At 39.7% G+C, this 18,687-nt stretch overlaps 2 protein-coding genes and 1 long non-coding RNA gene across 3 annotated transcripts; 1 reads left to right on the forward strand and 2 right to left on the reverse strand.

The window, feature by feature from the left end:
• Positions 1-756: 756 nt before the first annotated feature.
• nkx6.3 (NK6 homeobox 3) lies at positions 757-4,422 on the reverse strand. Its single transcript, XM_063896560.1, has 3 exons — positions 3,600-4,422; positions 2,481-2,650; positions 757-1,683 (listed from the first exon to the last, which is right to left on the reverse strand). The coding sequence occupies exons 1-3, from the start codon at positions 4,012-4,014 to the stop codon at positions 1,453-1,455; spliced, it is 816 nt and encodes a 271-aa protein (XP_063752630.1). The 5' UTR covers positions 4,015-4,422; the 3' UTR covers positions 757-1,452.
• A 2,510-nt stretch (positions 4,423-6,932) lies between these two features.
• On the forward strand, positions 6,933-9,834 carry LOC134874277 (E3 ubiquitin-protein ligase NEURL3). The gene is made up of 4 exons (XM_063898353.1): positions 6,933-7,121; positions 8,186-8,689; positions 8,832-8,990; positions 9,104-9,834. The coding sequence occupies exons 1-4, from the start codon at positions 6,983-6,985 to the stop codon at positions 9,292-9,294; spliced, it is 993 nt and encodes a 330-aa protein (XP_063754423.1). The 5' UTR covers positions 6,933-6,982; the 3' UTR covers positions 9,295-9,834.
• Positions 9,835-13,621: 3,787 nt separating this feature from the next.
• LOC134873159 (uncharacterized) lies at positions 13,622-17,352 on the reverse strand. Its single transcript, XR_010166922.1, has 2 exons — positions 15,655-17,352; positions 13,622-14,551 (listed from the first exon to the last, which is right to left on the reverse strand). It is a non-coding gene; the product is annotated as an uncharacterized LOC134873159 (long non-coding RNA).
• Positions 17,353-18,687: the final 1,335 nt, after the last annotated feature.

An 18,687-nucleotide genomic window follows, 5' to 3' on the forward strand; every position in this document is an offset into this window, starting at 1 on the left:
ATATTAATCTGCCATGTGGTGAGCTGCACTTATTTTTCAACAGAGGAAATATTGCATCTAAAACAGAGGTAGGTATTAAGCTTGCCCTCTAAAGCTGGAGTGGGCTGCCTATTAGTTTTCAAGGGTCAACAAATTTTTTTGGGGGGTGATTCAGTGGCCAGGTTGCAGCAGGTTTGAGGGAAACCACAGACAATTCACAAACATTGTATAATACTTAATCATTTTTAAATATTTGTAACATCATAATGGCAAAGGAGACTCAAGCGATATTTGACAGAATTTGCGATTGTATGATTCAAATATTAGCAAAACTAGATTGAATCTAATTAAACTAGTGTATAAAAATACCTCAAGAGGTTTGACTTATGGCTAATGTAGGCCTACTTTTAGGATTACTGTTGCTCTCACTGTGCTGTCACAGCTAAATAAAACGTAATGTCACACTTCAGCAGAACTTTTTTTAAATTAATGATGCAGAATTGTGTTTGACAGATTCATTTGGACTGACGTCTGAGACACGTGGAGGCTCAACGCACTGAGCTTTATTGTAAACGAGGTAGTCAGTTGGTATTGATTTTATGTTGACTGTGGGCTGTGGGGGTCATTGTCTTCAATTTAGCCCTACCACACTGGTAATCACACAAGATTTGACCTTTGACCTCTGCTCTTCTTTTCAGTGTTTGCGCCTTTTTGCTTGCAGTTTCTTTCCTTCTCCGTCAGAATAAAATACCGGCACGATGAGCCTTATTCTGTAAATGATTTCAAATCATTTATTGTGAATGAGTTTGAAAAAAAGTCAACAACAGTTAAACACAAAGCTATAAACCTGCAGTATTTTGACCAACTACAAGTCAACATTACATTTAATCATTGAGCAGAATTACAAATAATACTGGGGAATATTATAAGAGATGATAAGCTGTTAGCAGAGTGGTTCATCATACAGCCATGTTCATTTTAACAGGTCTTATGAAGTCCCTTTTCTTTTACTTCGTGCCCATTTAAAAACAAATTCCCCAGACATAGTTGTCCTAACATGACTTTTTTTTTTCCTGCAATGGCACTATTTGCTTTTGTAGTGTTTGGAGTATCAACTGTTTAAAAAGAAAACACGTAAATAACTTCAGGCTTCTCTCACCTTTTATTTATTCCCAATGCTAATAGATTCATGCAGTTTTTACAGTAACATTTTCTTCTATTTTTACAAAAATGGAGTGTGTAATAACATTATTCCCCCAGACACCAGTGTAACATTAAACAGGCCAGAGATACAGTAACTTATAAAAGTAAACGTTTTTAGATTCATTTATACAGTTGTGAACCCAGTGATACTTTTTTGTTGGACCACAAATGACCTGTTCTGGACATGCTTTTAAAGGTACTATTTAAAACTGATAGCTCTCATTACAGCATGCATGTGTGCTGTGCAGCGTGTGATCAGCCGGAAGTTGGTCAGACGTGGTGCGGCCCGAGGCGCAGCACGGAGAAAGCTCTGCGGTGCTTGCGCAGCAGCAGGCGGATCTTATCGTCATCAGAGTCCGGGTCCAGTGGCTTGTTGTACTCCTCGTCCTCCACCTCGTTCTCCGAGGCCTCACCGCCCGGCCCCGCCAGGCTGGCCTGCGTGGAGCTCGGTTCCGAGGCGCTCTTCTTCCGCCACTTGGTGCGTCGGTTCTGGAACCACACCTACACACAGCAGGAGGCATCTGGGTTACACCAATTTAGTGGAAAGCCCAGATAATGATCATGCATGACCCAGTTAGTAAATAAGCTAGATGGTGAGATATGACTGGGACATCATGATGCGATGCACCCCTTAGGACATTCAAGAAGTTTTTCCCTAAATGTAAGTAGGTCAACGATACTCATACAAAACATCATTGGTAAAGAAGTTTACCAATTAACTTCTGTTGCACCCTTCAAACCCAGACTTATTTCACACAATAATGAAGGTAAGGCTCAAATGTGGAGAAATTCAAGCAAATATAAAAAGGAAAATATTAAAGTATTGGTGTTAAGTGTCTGTAAGGCACCTCACACAACAGCAACTATTTAAAAGCTATAGCTAATGGAATAGGTCAACTTTATTTCTATTGCACCTTTCAGAACAAGCGTTAGCTCCCATCAAATCACCATAAAGGTCATATCTAGAGAAATAAGACAAGGTATAACAAATAAAACAAATGAAGTATTGGAGTACAATGTTTAAATCGTAAGGCTCCTCACACAAAAGCTACGTTTTAAAAGCTTCACCTAATTAAATACATCAACTTTAATTCTACTGCACACCTCAAAACAAGAGCAAAAATCAAGGTAAGGATCAGATGTGGAGAGATTACAGCAAATTTAAAAAGGAAAACATACATTGTTGGAGTAAAGTGTTTAAATTGTAAAAACTAAACAAAAAGCTTTAGCTTATTAGGGGGATCAACGTTGTTTCTTTTCGAAAAAATAAAGAGCTATAAATGGGCTGTAATCGGTACCTTGACTTGTGATTCGGTCATGCCCAGAGAATAAGCCAGTCTGGCTCTCTCCGGCCCGGCAAGGTACTTGGTCTGCTCGAAGGTTTTCTCCAGAGCAAAAATCTGATGTCCACTAAACGTTGGTCTGGTGTGTTTCTTCCTGCCTGACATATCCCCCAGAGGACCACTACCTGAAAATGTTGAAGGAGACAAAACATTTTTGAAAAACACTGTTGGATTGTTCTTTTTAACAAATGAATTATATTTAAAGTACTGTTGTTTTCTGGAGATAGGGCGGGACAATTTACTTTCTTCAAATACCCAGAATAAAGTATAAAAGTAATTTCTTGATAAAACTGTGATTCATATTCATCCCTTAGTCCAAAACTCTTTGTCTTAATATAGATAGAATATGGTTACATTGACCAAAGATCAAAAGCACCGTCCGCATTTTATATACAAGTGCTGTTTTTGGAGTATTTGACTTGATGTTCGAAATGCCACATACATTTATTCACTGGTGCTAATGAGCAAGGCATCGGACCCGCACACCGTCTGCTGCTCTACATGTAATAGCTACCCTCTCCTCCTAATACTAGGATGGGTTTAACGCAGAGTCTAAATGTATCTGTGTGAAAAGTATTTACATTAATTCTACTTGTCTTTTATAAATGTACAAATATTTATGAAATATAGGATAATATTTAATTTAACCTGAGCATCCGTTCATCCTCTGCATTTTACTTGCACCATTGTGTCACTTCAGCTATTCTCCTGCACATGTTATTTCAATTTCTTCTTGCCTGTTTGTATTTATTTTTCCGTCTTAAGTATGGTGTACAGTATGTTGTGTTGTTGGCTGAGCCTAGCACCGAAGATTTTCAGTACGCTGTAGCCATCGTGCGTATGACAATAATGCCTTTAAATCTACATTTAAAATCTGCTCAAGCATCAGAACAATACAAACTTAAGACTTTGGTCAAATCATCTATGGTATACTGGAGGTATCTGAGTTTGTACAGTTAGTTTACATTATGAATCTTTTCTGATAGAGTTAATTTGTCTTCTAAGGACATTCTGGCATCACTCAGTGAAGATGTAATGTTGCTGATGAGTCCCTGCTGCAGTATGGAGACTCACTGTTGGTGCACTGCTGCCTCCCCCCCCTCCAGTCACAGCCGCTCTCTGCCCAGCAGCTCACACTGCGACCCTTCATGGAGCACTCTGCGCCGGGCTTGGAGAAGCCACCCAGGGAGGAGTTGTAGTCTCGGTTATAGTACATGGAGGTGCTGCTGACGGAGGGGTTGAACCCCCCCATGGTGGAGTATCCGGACAGCAGGGTGGTGGTGCCCGTGGTCCCCATCCCCATCATGGAGCTCCTCAGGATGTCGCTGATGGCGTGCGGCGTCCCCGCCTGCAGCTGGCTGTTCAGGCCCGGGTTGAGCTTGTAGAAAGAGTTGGGCACAGAGTACTGGCACACCGGGGCCTTGAGGTCAGAGGGGAACTGGTTCAGGCTGTTGTTGAACAGGAAAGACCCCTGGATGTTTGGATCCATGGGAGGTAGTGTAACTCTGACTCCGGCAAAACATCCAATAAGATCCAAGCAGGAAGAGACCTCAGTTAGGCCCACACAGAGTTCCTCTCTTGGATCTGGGATCAAACCCACGTTCTCCAGATATTCAAATAACAAAGAGCGATTTTAAAGTCCTGGTGTTTACAAAAGTTCCTACCACATCAGAAAACGCAGATAAACTCTTCACCTCTTCTCAGCCACTGTGTGTTCTGTGATAATCCCATATCTGACGTCTCAGGCGAGCCCTCCTGACACAGGTTTCACAGTTCTGCTAAAGACACATGCCTGCCGCCGGCTCTCTCCTCAGAGGTCATAAATAAGGAGTATCTGGAAATGGAGTGGCACCTTGATAAAGATAGGCCATATTAGAATGCAGCCTGGGATTGGCCTGGGTCTCACAGCTTTAATGTCTCTCTATTGGCTCCTCGCTGAGAGCCAAGCCTTTTATTGGAAGGCAGCAGATTAATAGTCTTTTGAACAGGTGGAGAGGGAGCAAGTTGATTTTTTGATGGCCTGCCATGTCTGACCAAGTGTGGTGGTGCAGAGGCAGCTGAGCACCGCGTACACAGAGGAGGAGAAGAAGGGCTGATATACTTCCTGGTACATTAGTGGTGAAACGTGGTCTTAAAGCAATATATGTTTTATTGTAAATAATAAAACATTCCCCAAATGAAACATAATCTACTTTCCTGCACCAGTTTAAATGACAATGTGATCCACATATCTATGAAAGTTTCCCCCTACTTTTCTTTGTATTTATTCAAAAACACAAATATAGATTGTCAAAAGATATTTATATTAAATCTGGAACTTCATTATTCGGTTCATCGTATTCACAGATTCTCTTATCTTCATCTTCCAGTTTCAACAAGTTATGGCAATATACCACATTTTATCCTAGGTATGAATAGGAATCATGAGTTTTTGGATATATTCTAATACTGTATTGAAGGGTTTTATGTTAGAAAACGTGATAATATCCCCAATTTCTATTTATGTATTGTGCAGTGTGAAGTCACCATCACGCAATAATTTGTAACAATAATTAAAAAAGACGCGTACGAGAAGTCAACCAGGAAAGGTTTAATTGTTCTAAAGTTGTTTTAATGGTTATGAAGCTTTATGTGAAGTTTGCTGCTAATAGATCCTTTCCTTAATTACAGCCATTTATTTAATATTGTCATCATGGGCCTTTTAAAGGTAGACAATGTGACGGAAATACGTTTGGGTCGATACAGCTCTGAGTCATAAGCGTATTGCAAGGCAAGTTTATTTTTATAGCACATTTCAAGAGAAACCAAAGTGCTTTACAAAAATGAAAGCATTAAGAAATAGTGTAGTGGAAACACATCAAATTTATAACAGTAATTAAAAAGCAAAGACAATAAAATAAACATAAAACCACAGATATAAAATACTAAAAGTTAGGGTTCTGGGAGTTTGTTCCAGATATTTGGAGCATAATAACTGAACGCTGCTCCTCCATGTTTAGTTCTGACTCTGGGGAGAGAAAGCAAGAGAGTTCTGGATGGTTCATAATTTAGCAAGAGATCAGAAATGCAGAGATTTTTTCATTGTGTAAATCTCATTTATTTAAATGCATAATTTTCTTAACCCTTAGATGCATGAGTGATTGGACCCTACACTCTTCCATAAGTGGGTCAAAAATGTTTACATTAGACATTAGTTTGTGTGCCGTTTTTGTCATTTTGGTTAACAATAACCAAGTATTACATTTTGGTCCACGCACGAATGATTTCATGTTTGAAACATATATTTTTTTTGTACTATTTAACATTTTTTACATTTTGAAAAAACGGTTTGAACATATTCATAATTCAAAAAAAAGGAAAACACACACAGTAGAAATGCATGTCTAGAATCAAGCATTCGCTCAAAACACATTAAAACTTGCCTACTTTAGTTCAGATTATACTTAAGGTTTGGTGTTTCAGGGCAGGGTGTGCTGGGTTTTTTTTTGGGGAAAACTCGTGACAATTTGTCATAGTATGAAAGGAGTTAGTAACTTTCCAAGAGTGATGTCATGTTCGGTTTCCAGACGTGGCTTCATCCTGTCACATGGTCCGGGCTGCCAACCAAGAAATTACGGAGTGTGTGTCCAGCAGAGGGCGACAGAACTCGACACACACTGGTGTAACAAGTGGGGACATGTTCAAAGTAGGGATAATTTGAATACACTCGTCACTTAATCATGTATGAAGTTCCCTAAAATCCACAGAGCTAGACAGGAAAGTGATGTCCAAAATGTTGGTGTAATTTTCCACGATTTAATCCACTGCACCTGGGACAATAGAGCAATGGCTTGGCTTATTGGAAGCTTAGTTAGTTGCAGGATTCTTGAATGTAAAACATTTATATTCTTTGAATGTTTCTGTAAGAGAAGGTCATATTGCATTCTATTTCCCAAACAAAACAGCAAAATGGGCGAGGACAGTAAATTATTACGTTCATATTAGTAAAATAGCAGCTAAGAATCATAAATCGGATGCAGCCCATTTACAGTAAACACAGGGGAATACAGGAAACAGGAGAGCTGCATGAGAAAGGTGCACACATACAGGCAGAAATAAGAATGTATTATAATACATTAAATACTGAACAAATGCAATTGCAGGACAAACTTGTAAGAAAGATCTGCAAACAGTGCATTTATTATATAGTATATTATAGTACAAAAACAAAATCACAAGACGTGACAAAGAATGAAACTGATGCTGTCTGTTGATTTATTGTAGGCATAAAATGAAATGTTGATATAATGTCAGAATGAAACTGATTCTCTTTTATATCTGACCTTAATTACACTGTGAAGGGCACAACATTAAAAAAAGAACCTCCCTGCTTTCAACTGAAGGTAATTTTCCATGCTTTGGTTCCTCCCTCATGCCTCCTCTTTCAGTTTGAGGAGGGTGTGAGTGTTTGTGTTGACATGCCCCACGTGCAGCAATCTTTAAAAGCAGAGAGAAAGGAAACCAAGATACAGACAAGAGCACATCTTCTCTACAGACCACAAGAAGATAACTTATGCTTCTTCAAGATGGTGAAAGACACTATCAACAGGAACTCTGGTGAGATAGTTATTCTATTTTAAAAATCTTTACAGAGGACTTGATGTGGTATTTACACTGTCATTAATAACCATCTAAATATTCATCAAAAATCAATAATAATTTAGACTACTTGTTGTAGGTAGTCCAATTTATTATGTACTTTGAATTAAATTAAATGTAACATTTTAGTTTTAAAATGTTGGTGAAATATTATTTTGCTGTTAACAAAAATGATTGCTTTAGTTACATTTGGGTAGTCAACTTTAATTTCAAGTTTTAATTATTTTACTGATACTAAAATAAGGAAGTAAAAATGATATCAATATTTTCATATTCAAACATTTGAGTGAAAATTAACTTAAGTTTTCTTGTTGCAAAAAAAGCATTTTATGTAGAAAATAAGAAAATAAATGCATTTACAATTTTAATAAAAGTCATTTTTTGCTGTGATTGTCAAAAAAAAGAAAGAAGTATTAGTAAACCTTTTAAATGTACATTCTAGACATTGTGAAAACATCAGCACATTTGTTTTTAGGAGCTGCTGAAAGCCACCAATCTGGTCATTCAGAAAAAGAAAATCTGATCATGTTAAACACAAAGCAGAAGCGAGGCCAGGTCTCTATAGTCGGTGAACACAGAGATAATTAGCAGCCGAGACAAAGGCATTTCTGATGAAGGAGTTAATAATTGGAAACAACTGTCAAATAAAGTAGATGACCATAAACAAAAGCATTTACTGGAAACGTTCAGCTTGTCACTGAAATGCTTTACATACAGTTGGTGGGTTCTTAATGCTTTAAATGGGCGGGTCACAGCTGCAGAGGATTGCTGCTACTAGTAGCGTCTTATCAGTCCTTAACCGTCCTTTGATAAATGTCTTTTTCATTAAAACAGTGTTCACCTTATTTTTTAATCCTCCTCTGCTCCTTCAAAATGCTCCTACTATGATGAGAAATCGCTCTTTGTAATAGCATTGTTTTGTTAATTGTGTCGGCTTAATAAGAAAAGGTAAAACTTTGATGTTAGATTTATATCAAAAACTTTCATAAAGATTCCTAACTTTATTGATTTATTTTTTCCAGATCACACACATCACAGGTGCTGCCTGTCCTGCCTCGGCCCGCTCACCTTCCACTGTCAGGCGGTGGGAAATATGGTCCGCCTGAGCCGGGGGGGTCTACTGGCAGAGAGGAAGGATAGCACGTTCAAGAACGGCCTGGTGTTCAGCAGCCGCCCGCTGAAGATCCACGAGAGAGTCCGCCTCAGGGTGGAGAAGGACACCTTCAACTGGAACGGAGCTCTGCGTCTGGGCTTCACCACCGTGCATCCCATGGCCAGATCTCTGCCTCTGCCCATCATGGCCATCCCCAACCTCACTGAGACCCCGGGGCACTGGGCTGCTCCTGTGCACGAATCGTACTGCCAGGCAGGTGGAGAGCTGGAGTTCTGGGTCTCTGCTGGAGGCACCGTATACATCAGCGGCAACAACGGCAGGGAGCAGAAGCTGCTATCAGGAGTGGATGTCAGTCACCCGCTGTGGGCCATGATAGACATCTACGGACAGACATGCTCCATCTCCCTCCTGGGTATGTTTAGTGTAATAACAACATGCTCGCTGTGCAGCCTGTTTTTCTTCTTCTTGTTTATTTACAGTAGAAATAGATGCCAAATACAAAATAATTGTGTTATTATTAGAACATACTTTAATGCTTCTACTTCTCGCTGCAGGCTCAGAGAAAAGGGAGTTTCTACGCACCAGACGGTCCTGTCCTGCACCTGAGTGCCTCACCTCACCTAAGGTTTACAATCGCTGCAGTTTGACTACTGATTCTTCAAGTTTGGATGGAAACAGTGATGAATGCATCTCCTGTCTGGAAGTCCCAGAAGGTAAAAATCCTTCAAACCAAAATCAGATTTCAGTGTTTTGAACATTTCAACCACAAAGAACTGTCATTTCTGTAATCAGTTTTGTAATCATGATTCCTCTGTTTTGATCACAGATGGAGACAGTGCACCATCCTGCGTTGTGTGCATGGAGAAGCAGGCCAGGATCACTCTGCCTTGCGGCCACCGGTGTTTATGCAACCAGTGCGCCTCCAAAGTCTTGAGGCGGTTTGGCACCTGCCCGCTGTGCCGACACAACATCAGAGCTCCATCGGTGAACGGGAGGAGAGCCTCCGTCCTTGTCTGACCTCCACCAGACAGGAATCACCAAACATAAGCTACTGAGTGACTGTGACAATGAGAACACTTTACATAGCACATACTTAATGTTAGTATGTGCTAGTACCAGCAGACTGCAAATGGTTCAGAACACTACAAAAGAGATGTCAACTAAAACTACAAAATATGGTTGGTTTTAATATGGCTTTAAAAATCAGTACATTTTTGTTTGAAAGTAAAGAAAATAACTTTACTGAATGAAAATTCAATGGTTTAAATTTGATGGAATTGAAAGTGAAAATTACAATGTTGTGATTGTTAAAGAAGCCATGCAGGAAGCCATGCAGGAAGCCATTTGATACAGACGAGCCTGATATTGCTTGCACTCACAGCCCGTGTGTAATGTCATTTACACTGCACTGTATATTTAGAGTCCCTAATTTTGTAAATATGAAATCAATCTTTATTGTTGTACAGTAACTTTGTTTTTTAAACATGATAATTTATATAATTGTTGCTTTTTCACAAACTGGATGTAAAAATAAAACGTATTACATCAATCTTAAAATGAACTTCTCTGTTATTTATTGTAAAACGTGTGTGTGTGTGTGTGTGTGTGTGTGATACCTTTCTAATTGTTTATTACTTAATGGAGATCATTTGATGTGGAGATAAGAGGTTGTAAAGATAGATGATGGGTAAGTATATTTTTCATGTCGCAAATCTTTACCACAGACCCCTGATGAATCTGAAACTACAGGTATTAATAAATGTTAAGTCTGCACCAGGAGACATTATCACATGCATCACTGTTTACACAAGAATGATCATTAGTATAACTTTGTGGATTAGCTTCAGAGAGCTCCTGTAATTGAAGAGTTTCATTATGAATGACAGTGAGAGCTGTTGAGTCAAAACGAATGTGAACATTGCAGCAAAGCAAATGATTAACTGAAATCATATCCCAATAAATATCATGAGGTGTGTGTTTATCTGTCTTGTTTTGAAAAGTGTTCACCCCCTCTCTGTTTTAACTTCCTCTTTCTGTTGGATTCCCTGATTGGGTTCACCTGCTACCTTTCCCTCCCCTTGTCCTTGTAATTAGTCCTGAATCCTGAATGTATTTAAGTTCTGGTTAGTTTTACCAGCTCCTTGATGGTTGATCACAGAGGTTCGGTTCAGATTAGTTTCTGCCTTGCTTTGCCTTTTCCAGCTCTGTTTATACCCAGACAACTTACCAAAAAAGGACTTTTCTTTAAAGTGACTTTGGTTTGCTTCTCTCAGATCCTCCCTGCTCTGCTCTCCAGTGTGACAATGCAGGCAAGTAGTAAAAATCAAGCAGACCGTCCTCCCTTTTGAGTAAATCCATTTCAAGTTTCCACCTTGGGGAGTAATGGATAACATGCATTTGCATTGAATTTGACGTTGAGGTAATCCAAAAGTAACGGAAAGTAATCAGGTTATCTTTTTATTGTGATACTCAGTTGCTGATTGAATTATTTCACAGGTAAATAGTCATTGTTACAGATTACATTTTTAAGTAACCTTTCCAACCCTCCACATTTCAAATCACATCACATCCATTCAAACCTTCAGACATTGCTCTTCAGCCCTTCACCACCACTCATTGGACCGTCTATCAAAATAAAGACATCATGTTGGAGTTTGACCTGCAAAGACTCCGCTCTTATTTCTTTGACTTTCCTATTGTACACACTACATCACATACCAGTCCCCTATGTTACCTTTCTAGTTGTTTATTACTTAATGGAGATCATTTAATGTGGAGATAAGAGGTTGTAAAGATAGATGATAGATAAGTATATTTTTCATGTCGCAAATCTTTACCACAGACCCCTGATGAATCTGAAACTACAGGTATTAATAAATGTTAAGTCTGCACCAGGAGACATTACAAAGATATATTTAATACATCCTCAAAACTACTGTAACCTAACATGCATCACTGTTTACACAAGAATGATCATTAGTATAACTTTGTAGATTAGCTTCAGAGAGCTCCTGTAATTGAAGAGTTTCATTATGAATGACAGTGAGAGCTGTTGAGTCAAAACGAATGTGAACATTGCAGCAAAGCAAATGATTAACTGAAATCATATCCCAATAAATATCATGAGGTGTGTGTTTATCTGTCTTGTTTTGAAAAGTGTTCACCCCCTCTCTGTTTTAACTTCCTCTTTCTGTTGGATTCCCTGATTGGGTTCACCTGCTACCTTTCCCTCCTCTTGTCCTTGTAATTAGTCCTGAATCCTGAATGTATTTAAGTTCTGGTTAGTTTTACCAGCTCCTTGATGGTTGATCACAGAGGTTCGGTTCAGATTAGTTTCTGCCTTGCTTTGCCTTTTCCAGCTCTGTTTATACCCAGACAACTTACCAAAAAAGGACTTTTCTTTAAAGTGACTTTGGTTTGCTTCTCTCAGATCCTCCCTGCTCTGCTCTCCAGTGTGACAATGCAGGCAAGTAGTAAAAATCAAGCAGACCGTCCTCCCTTTTGAGTAAATCCATTTCAAGTTTCCACCTTGGGGAGTAATGGATAACATGCATTTGCATTGAATTTGACGTTGAGGTAATCCAAAAGTAACGGAAAGTAATCAGGTTATCTTTTTATTGTGATACTCAGTTGCTGATTGAATTATTTCACAGGTAAATAGTCATTGTTACAGATTACATTTTTAAGTAACCTTTCCAACCCTCCACATTTCAAATCACATCACATCCATTCAAACCTTCAGACATTGCTCTTCAGCCCTTCACCACCACTCATTGGACCGTCTATCAAAATAAAGACATCATGTTGGAGTTTGACCTGCAAAGACTCCGCTCTTATTTCTTTGACTTTCCTATTGTGCACACTACATCACATACCAGTCCCCTATGTTACCTTTCTAGTTGTTTATTACTTAATGGAGATCATTTAATGTGGAGATAAGAGGTTGTAAAGATAGATGATGGATAAGTATATTTTTCATGTCGCAAATCTTTACCACAGACCCCTGATGAATCTGAAACTACAGGTATTAATAAATGTTAAGTCTGCACCAGGAGACATTACAAAGATATATTTAATACATCCTCAAAACTACTGTAACCTAACATGCATCACTGTTTACACAAAAATGATCATTAGTATAACTTTGTAGATTAGCTTCAGAGAGCTCCTGTAATTGAAGAGTTTCATTATGAATGACAGTGAGAGCTGTTGAGTCAAAACGAATGTGAACATTGCAGCAAAGCAAATGATTAACTGAAATCATATCCCAATAAATATCATGAGGTGTGTGTTTATCTGTCTTGTTTTGAAAAGTGTTCACCCCCTCTCTGTTTTAACTTCCTCTTTCTGTTGGATTCCCTGATTGGGTTCACCTGCTGCCTTTCCCTCCTCTTGTCCTTGTAATTAGTCCTGAATCCTGAATGTATTTAAGTTCTGGTTAGTTTTACCAGCTCCTTGATGGTTGATCACAGAGGTTCGGTTCAGATTAGTTTCTGCCTTGCTTTGCCTTTTCCAGCTCTGTTTATACCCAGACAACTTACCAAAAAAGGACTTTTCTTTAAAGTGACTTTGGTTTGCTTCTCACAGATCCTCCCTGCTCTGCTCTCCAGTGTGACAATGCAGGCAAGTAGTAAAAATCAAGCAGACCCTCCTCCCTTTTGAGTAAATCCATTTCAAGTTTCCACCTTGGGGAGTAATGGATAACATGCATTTGCATTGAATTTGACGTTGAGGTAATCCAAAAGTAACGGAAGGTAATCAGGTTATCTTTTTATTGTGATTCAGACATTGCTCTTCAGCCCTTCACCACCACTCATTGGACCGTCTATCAAAATAAAGACATCATGTTGGAGTTTGACCTGCAAAGACTCCGCTCTTATTTCTTTGAATTTCCTATTGTGCACACTACATCAAATATCAGTCCCCTATTGTCCCATTTTATAAATCTTTTGTTTGATCTATTTATTCAATGTAATACTGATGTGTATTTGTGCTCTGTGGAAATTTGAAGGTGGAACTAGTGATCACTGATGTTAGACTTCTATCCTACTTGTATTTTGCACATCTTTCTATTTATTTCATGCATCGGAAATGACTCTCTGCAAAAAATATATTGGGTCCAATTAAAGTTGAAAGGATGAAGATAAAACCTAATTATTCTCCAAAATGTAAATAGCTTCATGTGTCAATAGTTCATCTGCTGTCTGCCTTTTTGCTGCATAGAGGTCAATAGTCAGTGATGTTTGCAATGCAATGTGTTTTTCCATCATGCAGAATCTTTAGCAGATTGTTGAGATGAGGCAATTTATTTACCAAACGTAGATCAAGAATCAAACCATTCAGCTGTCTTTTAGGTATTTTATTTCTTGCAAGAAAGTTCAGTCAGACGAAGAATAGGGTTTGGGTTGCATATTTAAACACAGAGAGGAGAAAGAGGGAGTCAAGCTTGGTGATAATGAAAGGATCATTCCGTTTTAGGGAGGTAGGGAGGCCGTATCAGGATGTTCTCAGTTCAACTGAAGTTGAAGGTCATACTGTTGGTGCACAGCGAGTGTAACTATCAACACTGCTACAAATCTTCTTAAGGAATTTTCCCAAGACTAGCAAAGAAGTGAAATTAAACCGAGATAAACATTAGAAAATAAGAATCACACTACGATATTCATAGTATAATATTTTCCCATTACAATTCCACTCTTTTGATCATCTACTATTTCACCAGATCAACAGAAATGAATACCTTTAGCTGTTTTTGTAGAACATAGACATTCTTGTTGTTGTAGCACACTGAAAGAATAAAGTGATTATTTACATAGCAAACTCCTCATCACAGGAGCCATCAGGGGAGTCACAGTCAGGAGTCAGCTGAGTTGAACAGGATATTTTGGAATCAGAATCGGTGTGTCTGGATTTTAAAGAACAACACCACGGATCACAGTCCCTTACCAGAGGTTGCAAAGGGTGATGTAAGCGAGTGGGTCATGGTTATCTCTTGAATGGGAAAGGCAACATTTGTGTGTCATCATGTGTGAGGGAAAACATTACTGGTAGTAGAAAACACATGATTGGTGGAGTGATGATGCAGCCTTTCTTTAGTGGGCTGCTTTGGGTTGATTGTGGGTAAGGTCGTTCTCCTGCTCTTCCATCCCTCGTGGGTGACACAGAGAAATGCCCTGTACGCCACTTAGTTGGAGCTTGGCACGCTACAGGTGGAGAGGAGTGCTTATTTCACCTCACTCTCTTTGGGGTGCCTCTGCCGACAGTTTCAGTGTCTCTGGTTTTGATGATGGAATCATTGTTTGAGTGGTCATTTCTTGTTCATCTGTTGGTACTTTTGTAAACCCTAAGACTAAATAGGTAAACGATGAATGCTAGAGCTATGACACACTTAGTGTCTGTGAGACCACATTAACCTGGCTATTTGAAAGGATAATATGGTTTTGGGCCATGTCTTTACGTTGGCGTCATCCTGCCGGACTAACGCAGTGTTTTCCACCGAAACCACCCCCTTCACACTCCTTCACACCCTTCAGCTGTGATCACATTTCCCATAAAAGTCACTTATTGCTGAACAAACTGCAGTTTAGACAAATATCAAATCAAACATCAAATCATAGGGTCCTTGCAGGAGTGCACATCCTGTAATTTGAAATTAGCATCAATTGACAAATACATATACAAACATACACATATAAACATACACACCTACATATCAGTCAAAAGAACCTCTTCATTGTGTTGGTCATATTAGTATTTTTCTGATTTAGGATCAACTAATTCCATTGAGACTATGGATCAATATCTGCTCCAAAAACAAATTTCCACTTTTCAGATTTAAAACTTTCCATTTAAAGTTTGTGTCTTTTCCCTGTAATGTGTGTGTGTGTGTGTGTGTGTGTGTGTGTGTGTGTGTGTGTGTGTGTGTGTGTGTGTGTGTGTGTGTGTGTGTGTGTGTGTGTGTGTGTGTGTGTGTGTGTGTGTGTGTGTGTGTGTGTGTGTGTGTGTGTGTGTGTATTATTTCTACAGATCTGGGTCCACGGATTACTGTGGAAAATCCTGTCCTATAGGCCTTTATAGAAGCGCTGTAGTGTCTTAACAAATGATCCTAAGCCTTACCACTGACATATGTCTGTTTTTGCCAAAGAGATGTAAGTAACTGAATTTTCTGCATCAAAAAGTAAAGTAATCTTTTCATCAAGCGTTACATCTGCAGCACAATGATCTGAGTCCATAAAAAATGTCAGAAACATACAACATTATCACCCAGAGTACACCAGTCAGCTCCAAAACCAGTAGTCACGTCTTGCTCACATGAGTATGTAAATGTAAATCACTTAGGTATAAAACTCATCGCATGCACGCTCAATACTTTCTTACCCTCCCTCTTCAATGTGTCAACAACCTCAGGGCAGCAGAGATGTCACTGAAAAGCCTACGGACAAGAAGGAGAAGTAGTTGATGTGCACAATATATGTTTTTCTTCAATCTGAACCACTTTTAGCCCCTCAGGGGTAGACACTAGATCAAACCTCTGCCTAAAAGATTTACAGGACGATTTGGAGATAACAAGAAGGAGTGTTTAACGTGCATGCTGTCTTCGTCAGTGCAGGAGATTGGGGAAGTAAAAGGTTCTTTACCTGTCATCCCTGAAGCTCCCACAGAATGAACAAAGTGACCACTAAGTTTAGGAGGGGGAGAAAGCATGGAGGTTTTTAACACAGAAATAGTAGGTCCGGAGTCTTTTTGTTCGTGTAGGCAAAAGCAACTCATCATTGCGTGTAGCTGCAGTGTGTGTATGTGTGTGTGTCACCTCTCCTTTGTGTGTTGACAGAAGACACCCCGCCTCCTCTCAGTTCAGTCAGATGTTGGTGGTTGCTGCTCCTGCTGGTTGTTGGGGCATTCACGTGTCCAATGTCCTGGTGGTCCACAATGGTAACACTTGTCACCGCTCGGTCTGGGGTATCCACATCCTCTCCCATGTCCCCTGTCTCTACCTCGTCCTCTGATTTCCGAAGGCTTGTTGGGGCTGCTTCCGTGCAGCCGGATTATTAGATGGGCCAAACTGAGTGACTGCAGCATGGTGATAGTGACTCTATGCACATCATTGGTTTGCTTTTCCCTCTTAATAGTTTTCTTAATCTGCAACTGTTCATAAGCACGTGAGGCATGTCTGGGCACCTCGCAGGAGAATGGGACAGCAGCTCTGACATTAGGTTTCAGTCCGGCAATAAATCCAATAAAAATTGGAGAGATGAGTCTCCCACACTTTCAACATGTCCACTCTGGCAGGAAATGCCGTGACGATCGCTGCGCCAACATTGTTTACATCATCCCCATAGTTGACGTTTTGGTTGGCATTCCATTAAGTCTCAACTGCTTGAACTTTATTGGTTGGGGAGACAGGACTGATTTTAGCCCAGTCAGATGGTGACAAAGTCAGTGCGAGCAGCCTGTGCAGCTCAACTGTGGTGGGGCAAAACTCACTGCAAAGGGTTTGCAGCTGCACGGCATATGTTTCTCCAGAATAACGACTGCCAGGTAGGTGTTTAGATGCCTGCTGTCATCTGTGGTCCAAGGGCGATACAAAAGTTTAGGTCTCTGTGGTCCTGCTACCTCACCTATGTGCAGGGAGAGCCTTTGAGGCTGAGGAGAGGCTTCATACCTCAGGCCTGTTTGGGTTTTTGAAGCTGACATCAAGCTGGATGCTTCATTCATGTCAAATTGACACATAGCATCATCAGAGTAGCTTGGTCATGAAGATGGTGAGTGTAAAACAGTCTGTTGATATCGAAAAGGGATCCCCAAAGGAGTGTCAGGGATTCGTGGCAGATGGAGGTCAACGGATGACGGTGAGGCGTCAGCGCTGGCACACATTTATACGACAGACAGAATGATTTAGTTTTGATTCACGACTCACCGGACAAAAATAAATGCCGTTGGTTCTCTGGATCCTCTTGATGATGCTCTTCTCCGCCTCAGGCCATCAGTACTCCCAAATGTAGAGGTTGGAGACTGAACTGTTTGGTAGTTCAGGATCGCGAGTCTCTGATGGTCCCTCGGCTCAAAGGATCCCTCTTCTGACACCAAATTGTGGAAGCAATTTATTTATCAAACGTGGATAAAGAATCAAACCATTCAGCAGGAACGTTCAGTCAGTCATACAGAGAGCAGACTGTCTGCAGAGTGAAAAGACGTTGCATATTTAGACACAGAGAGGAGAAAGGGGGTCGGGGGGGGGGGGGTGGTCAAGCTTGGTGATAATGAAAGGAGCATTCAATAAGTTTTAGGGAGGTAGGGAGGCCGTATCAGGGTGTTCTCAGTTCAACAGAAGTAGAAGGTCATACTGTTGGTGCACAGAGAGTGTAAATAACAACACTGCAACAAATCTTCTTAATAAGGAATTTTCCAAAGCTTAGCAAAGAAGTGAAACTGACTTTCACTTCTTTGCTAAGCTTGGGAAAAGAAATAGAGATAAACATTAGAAAATAAGAACCACACAATGATATTAATAAAGTAAGTAAGAGAGTATAAGGTTTTTCAATTACACAGATTTAATCTTCAGGAAAGGATTGAACGCAAACACATTCGTTGTCATGTTGTATTACATAACATGCCGGTCATCATTGTTGACATGTTATGTAAAACAACAGATTTAACCGCATGTTGAGTTGTTTAAAATGACTTGTTCTTCTCATTCAACAACAGTAAATAGATATATGACAAAGTGATATGTATGTAAAGCCTTTATGAAATAACCAAACCCCCCCCCCCCCCCTTGTCTAAAGGCCTCATTCATAGAGAATTAACACTTGAATACACTATTAACTTCCAGCGACAAGTGGAAGCTAACGGATTCAACAGCATCTCTGTACAAATGCAGGTCATTGAACCCATAGATAAATAGCATATTTGACTGTTTGACTGTAAAGCAATATTCCAACCCTTACCAAGATATTGTGTGCATTATAATAATAATAATAATTATTACATCTTTTAAACTTTATCTGTTTTATTTTTGTTGTTTTTGGGTTGACGGACCCAGTGCCATCTAGGGTGGTAGAAGGGCATTAGGGATTATTTTTTTTAAGGCTGTAGGGGAAAACAAGAGCCCTGACATTAGTTGATGAATGTCATAATGTGTGGAAAAACAAAAATAAAATGCTTGTTTAGAAAAAGGGTCGCCTCTGGGCTTGCTTCAGGGCAGGAGAACTCGCACCAAGCCAAAGATGTAGTTTTAATGCTCTAATTGGTTTGGTGCATTTCAAATGATCTGAAAGGAGGTCGTCAAGGGTTTTTAAAATGTCTTAAATAGAAATGAAGTTGCCAGAGTAAATGACAGAGGCTAAGAGGCTTAATTAGCAACTGAGAAAAATCCCTAAATTAATTACATAAATGTTCCTCAGGAAGTTT

Source organism: Eleginops maclovinus, chromosome 12 (assembly GCF_036324505.1).
Source record: "Eleginops maclovinus isolate JMC-PN-2008 ecotype Puerto Natales chromosome 12, JC_Emac_rtc_rv5, whole genome shotgun sequence".
Lineage (NCBI taxonomy): Eukaryota > Metazoa > Chordata > Actinopteri > Perciformes > Eleginopidae > Eleginops > Eleginops maclovinus.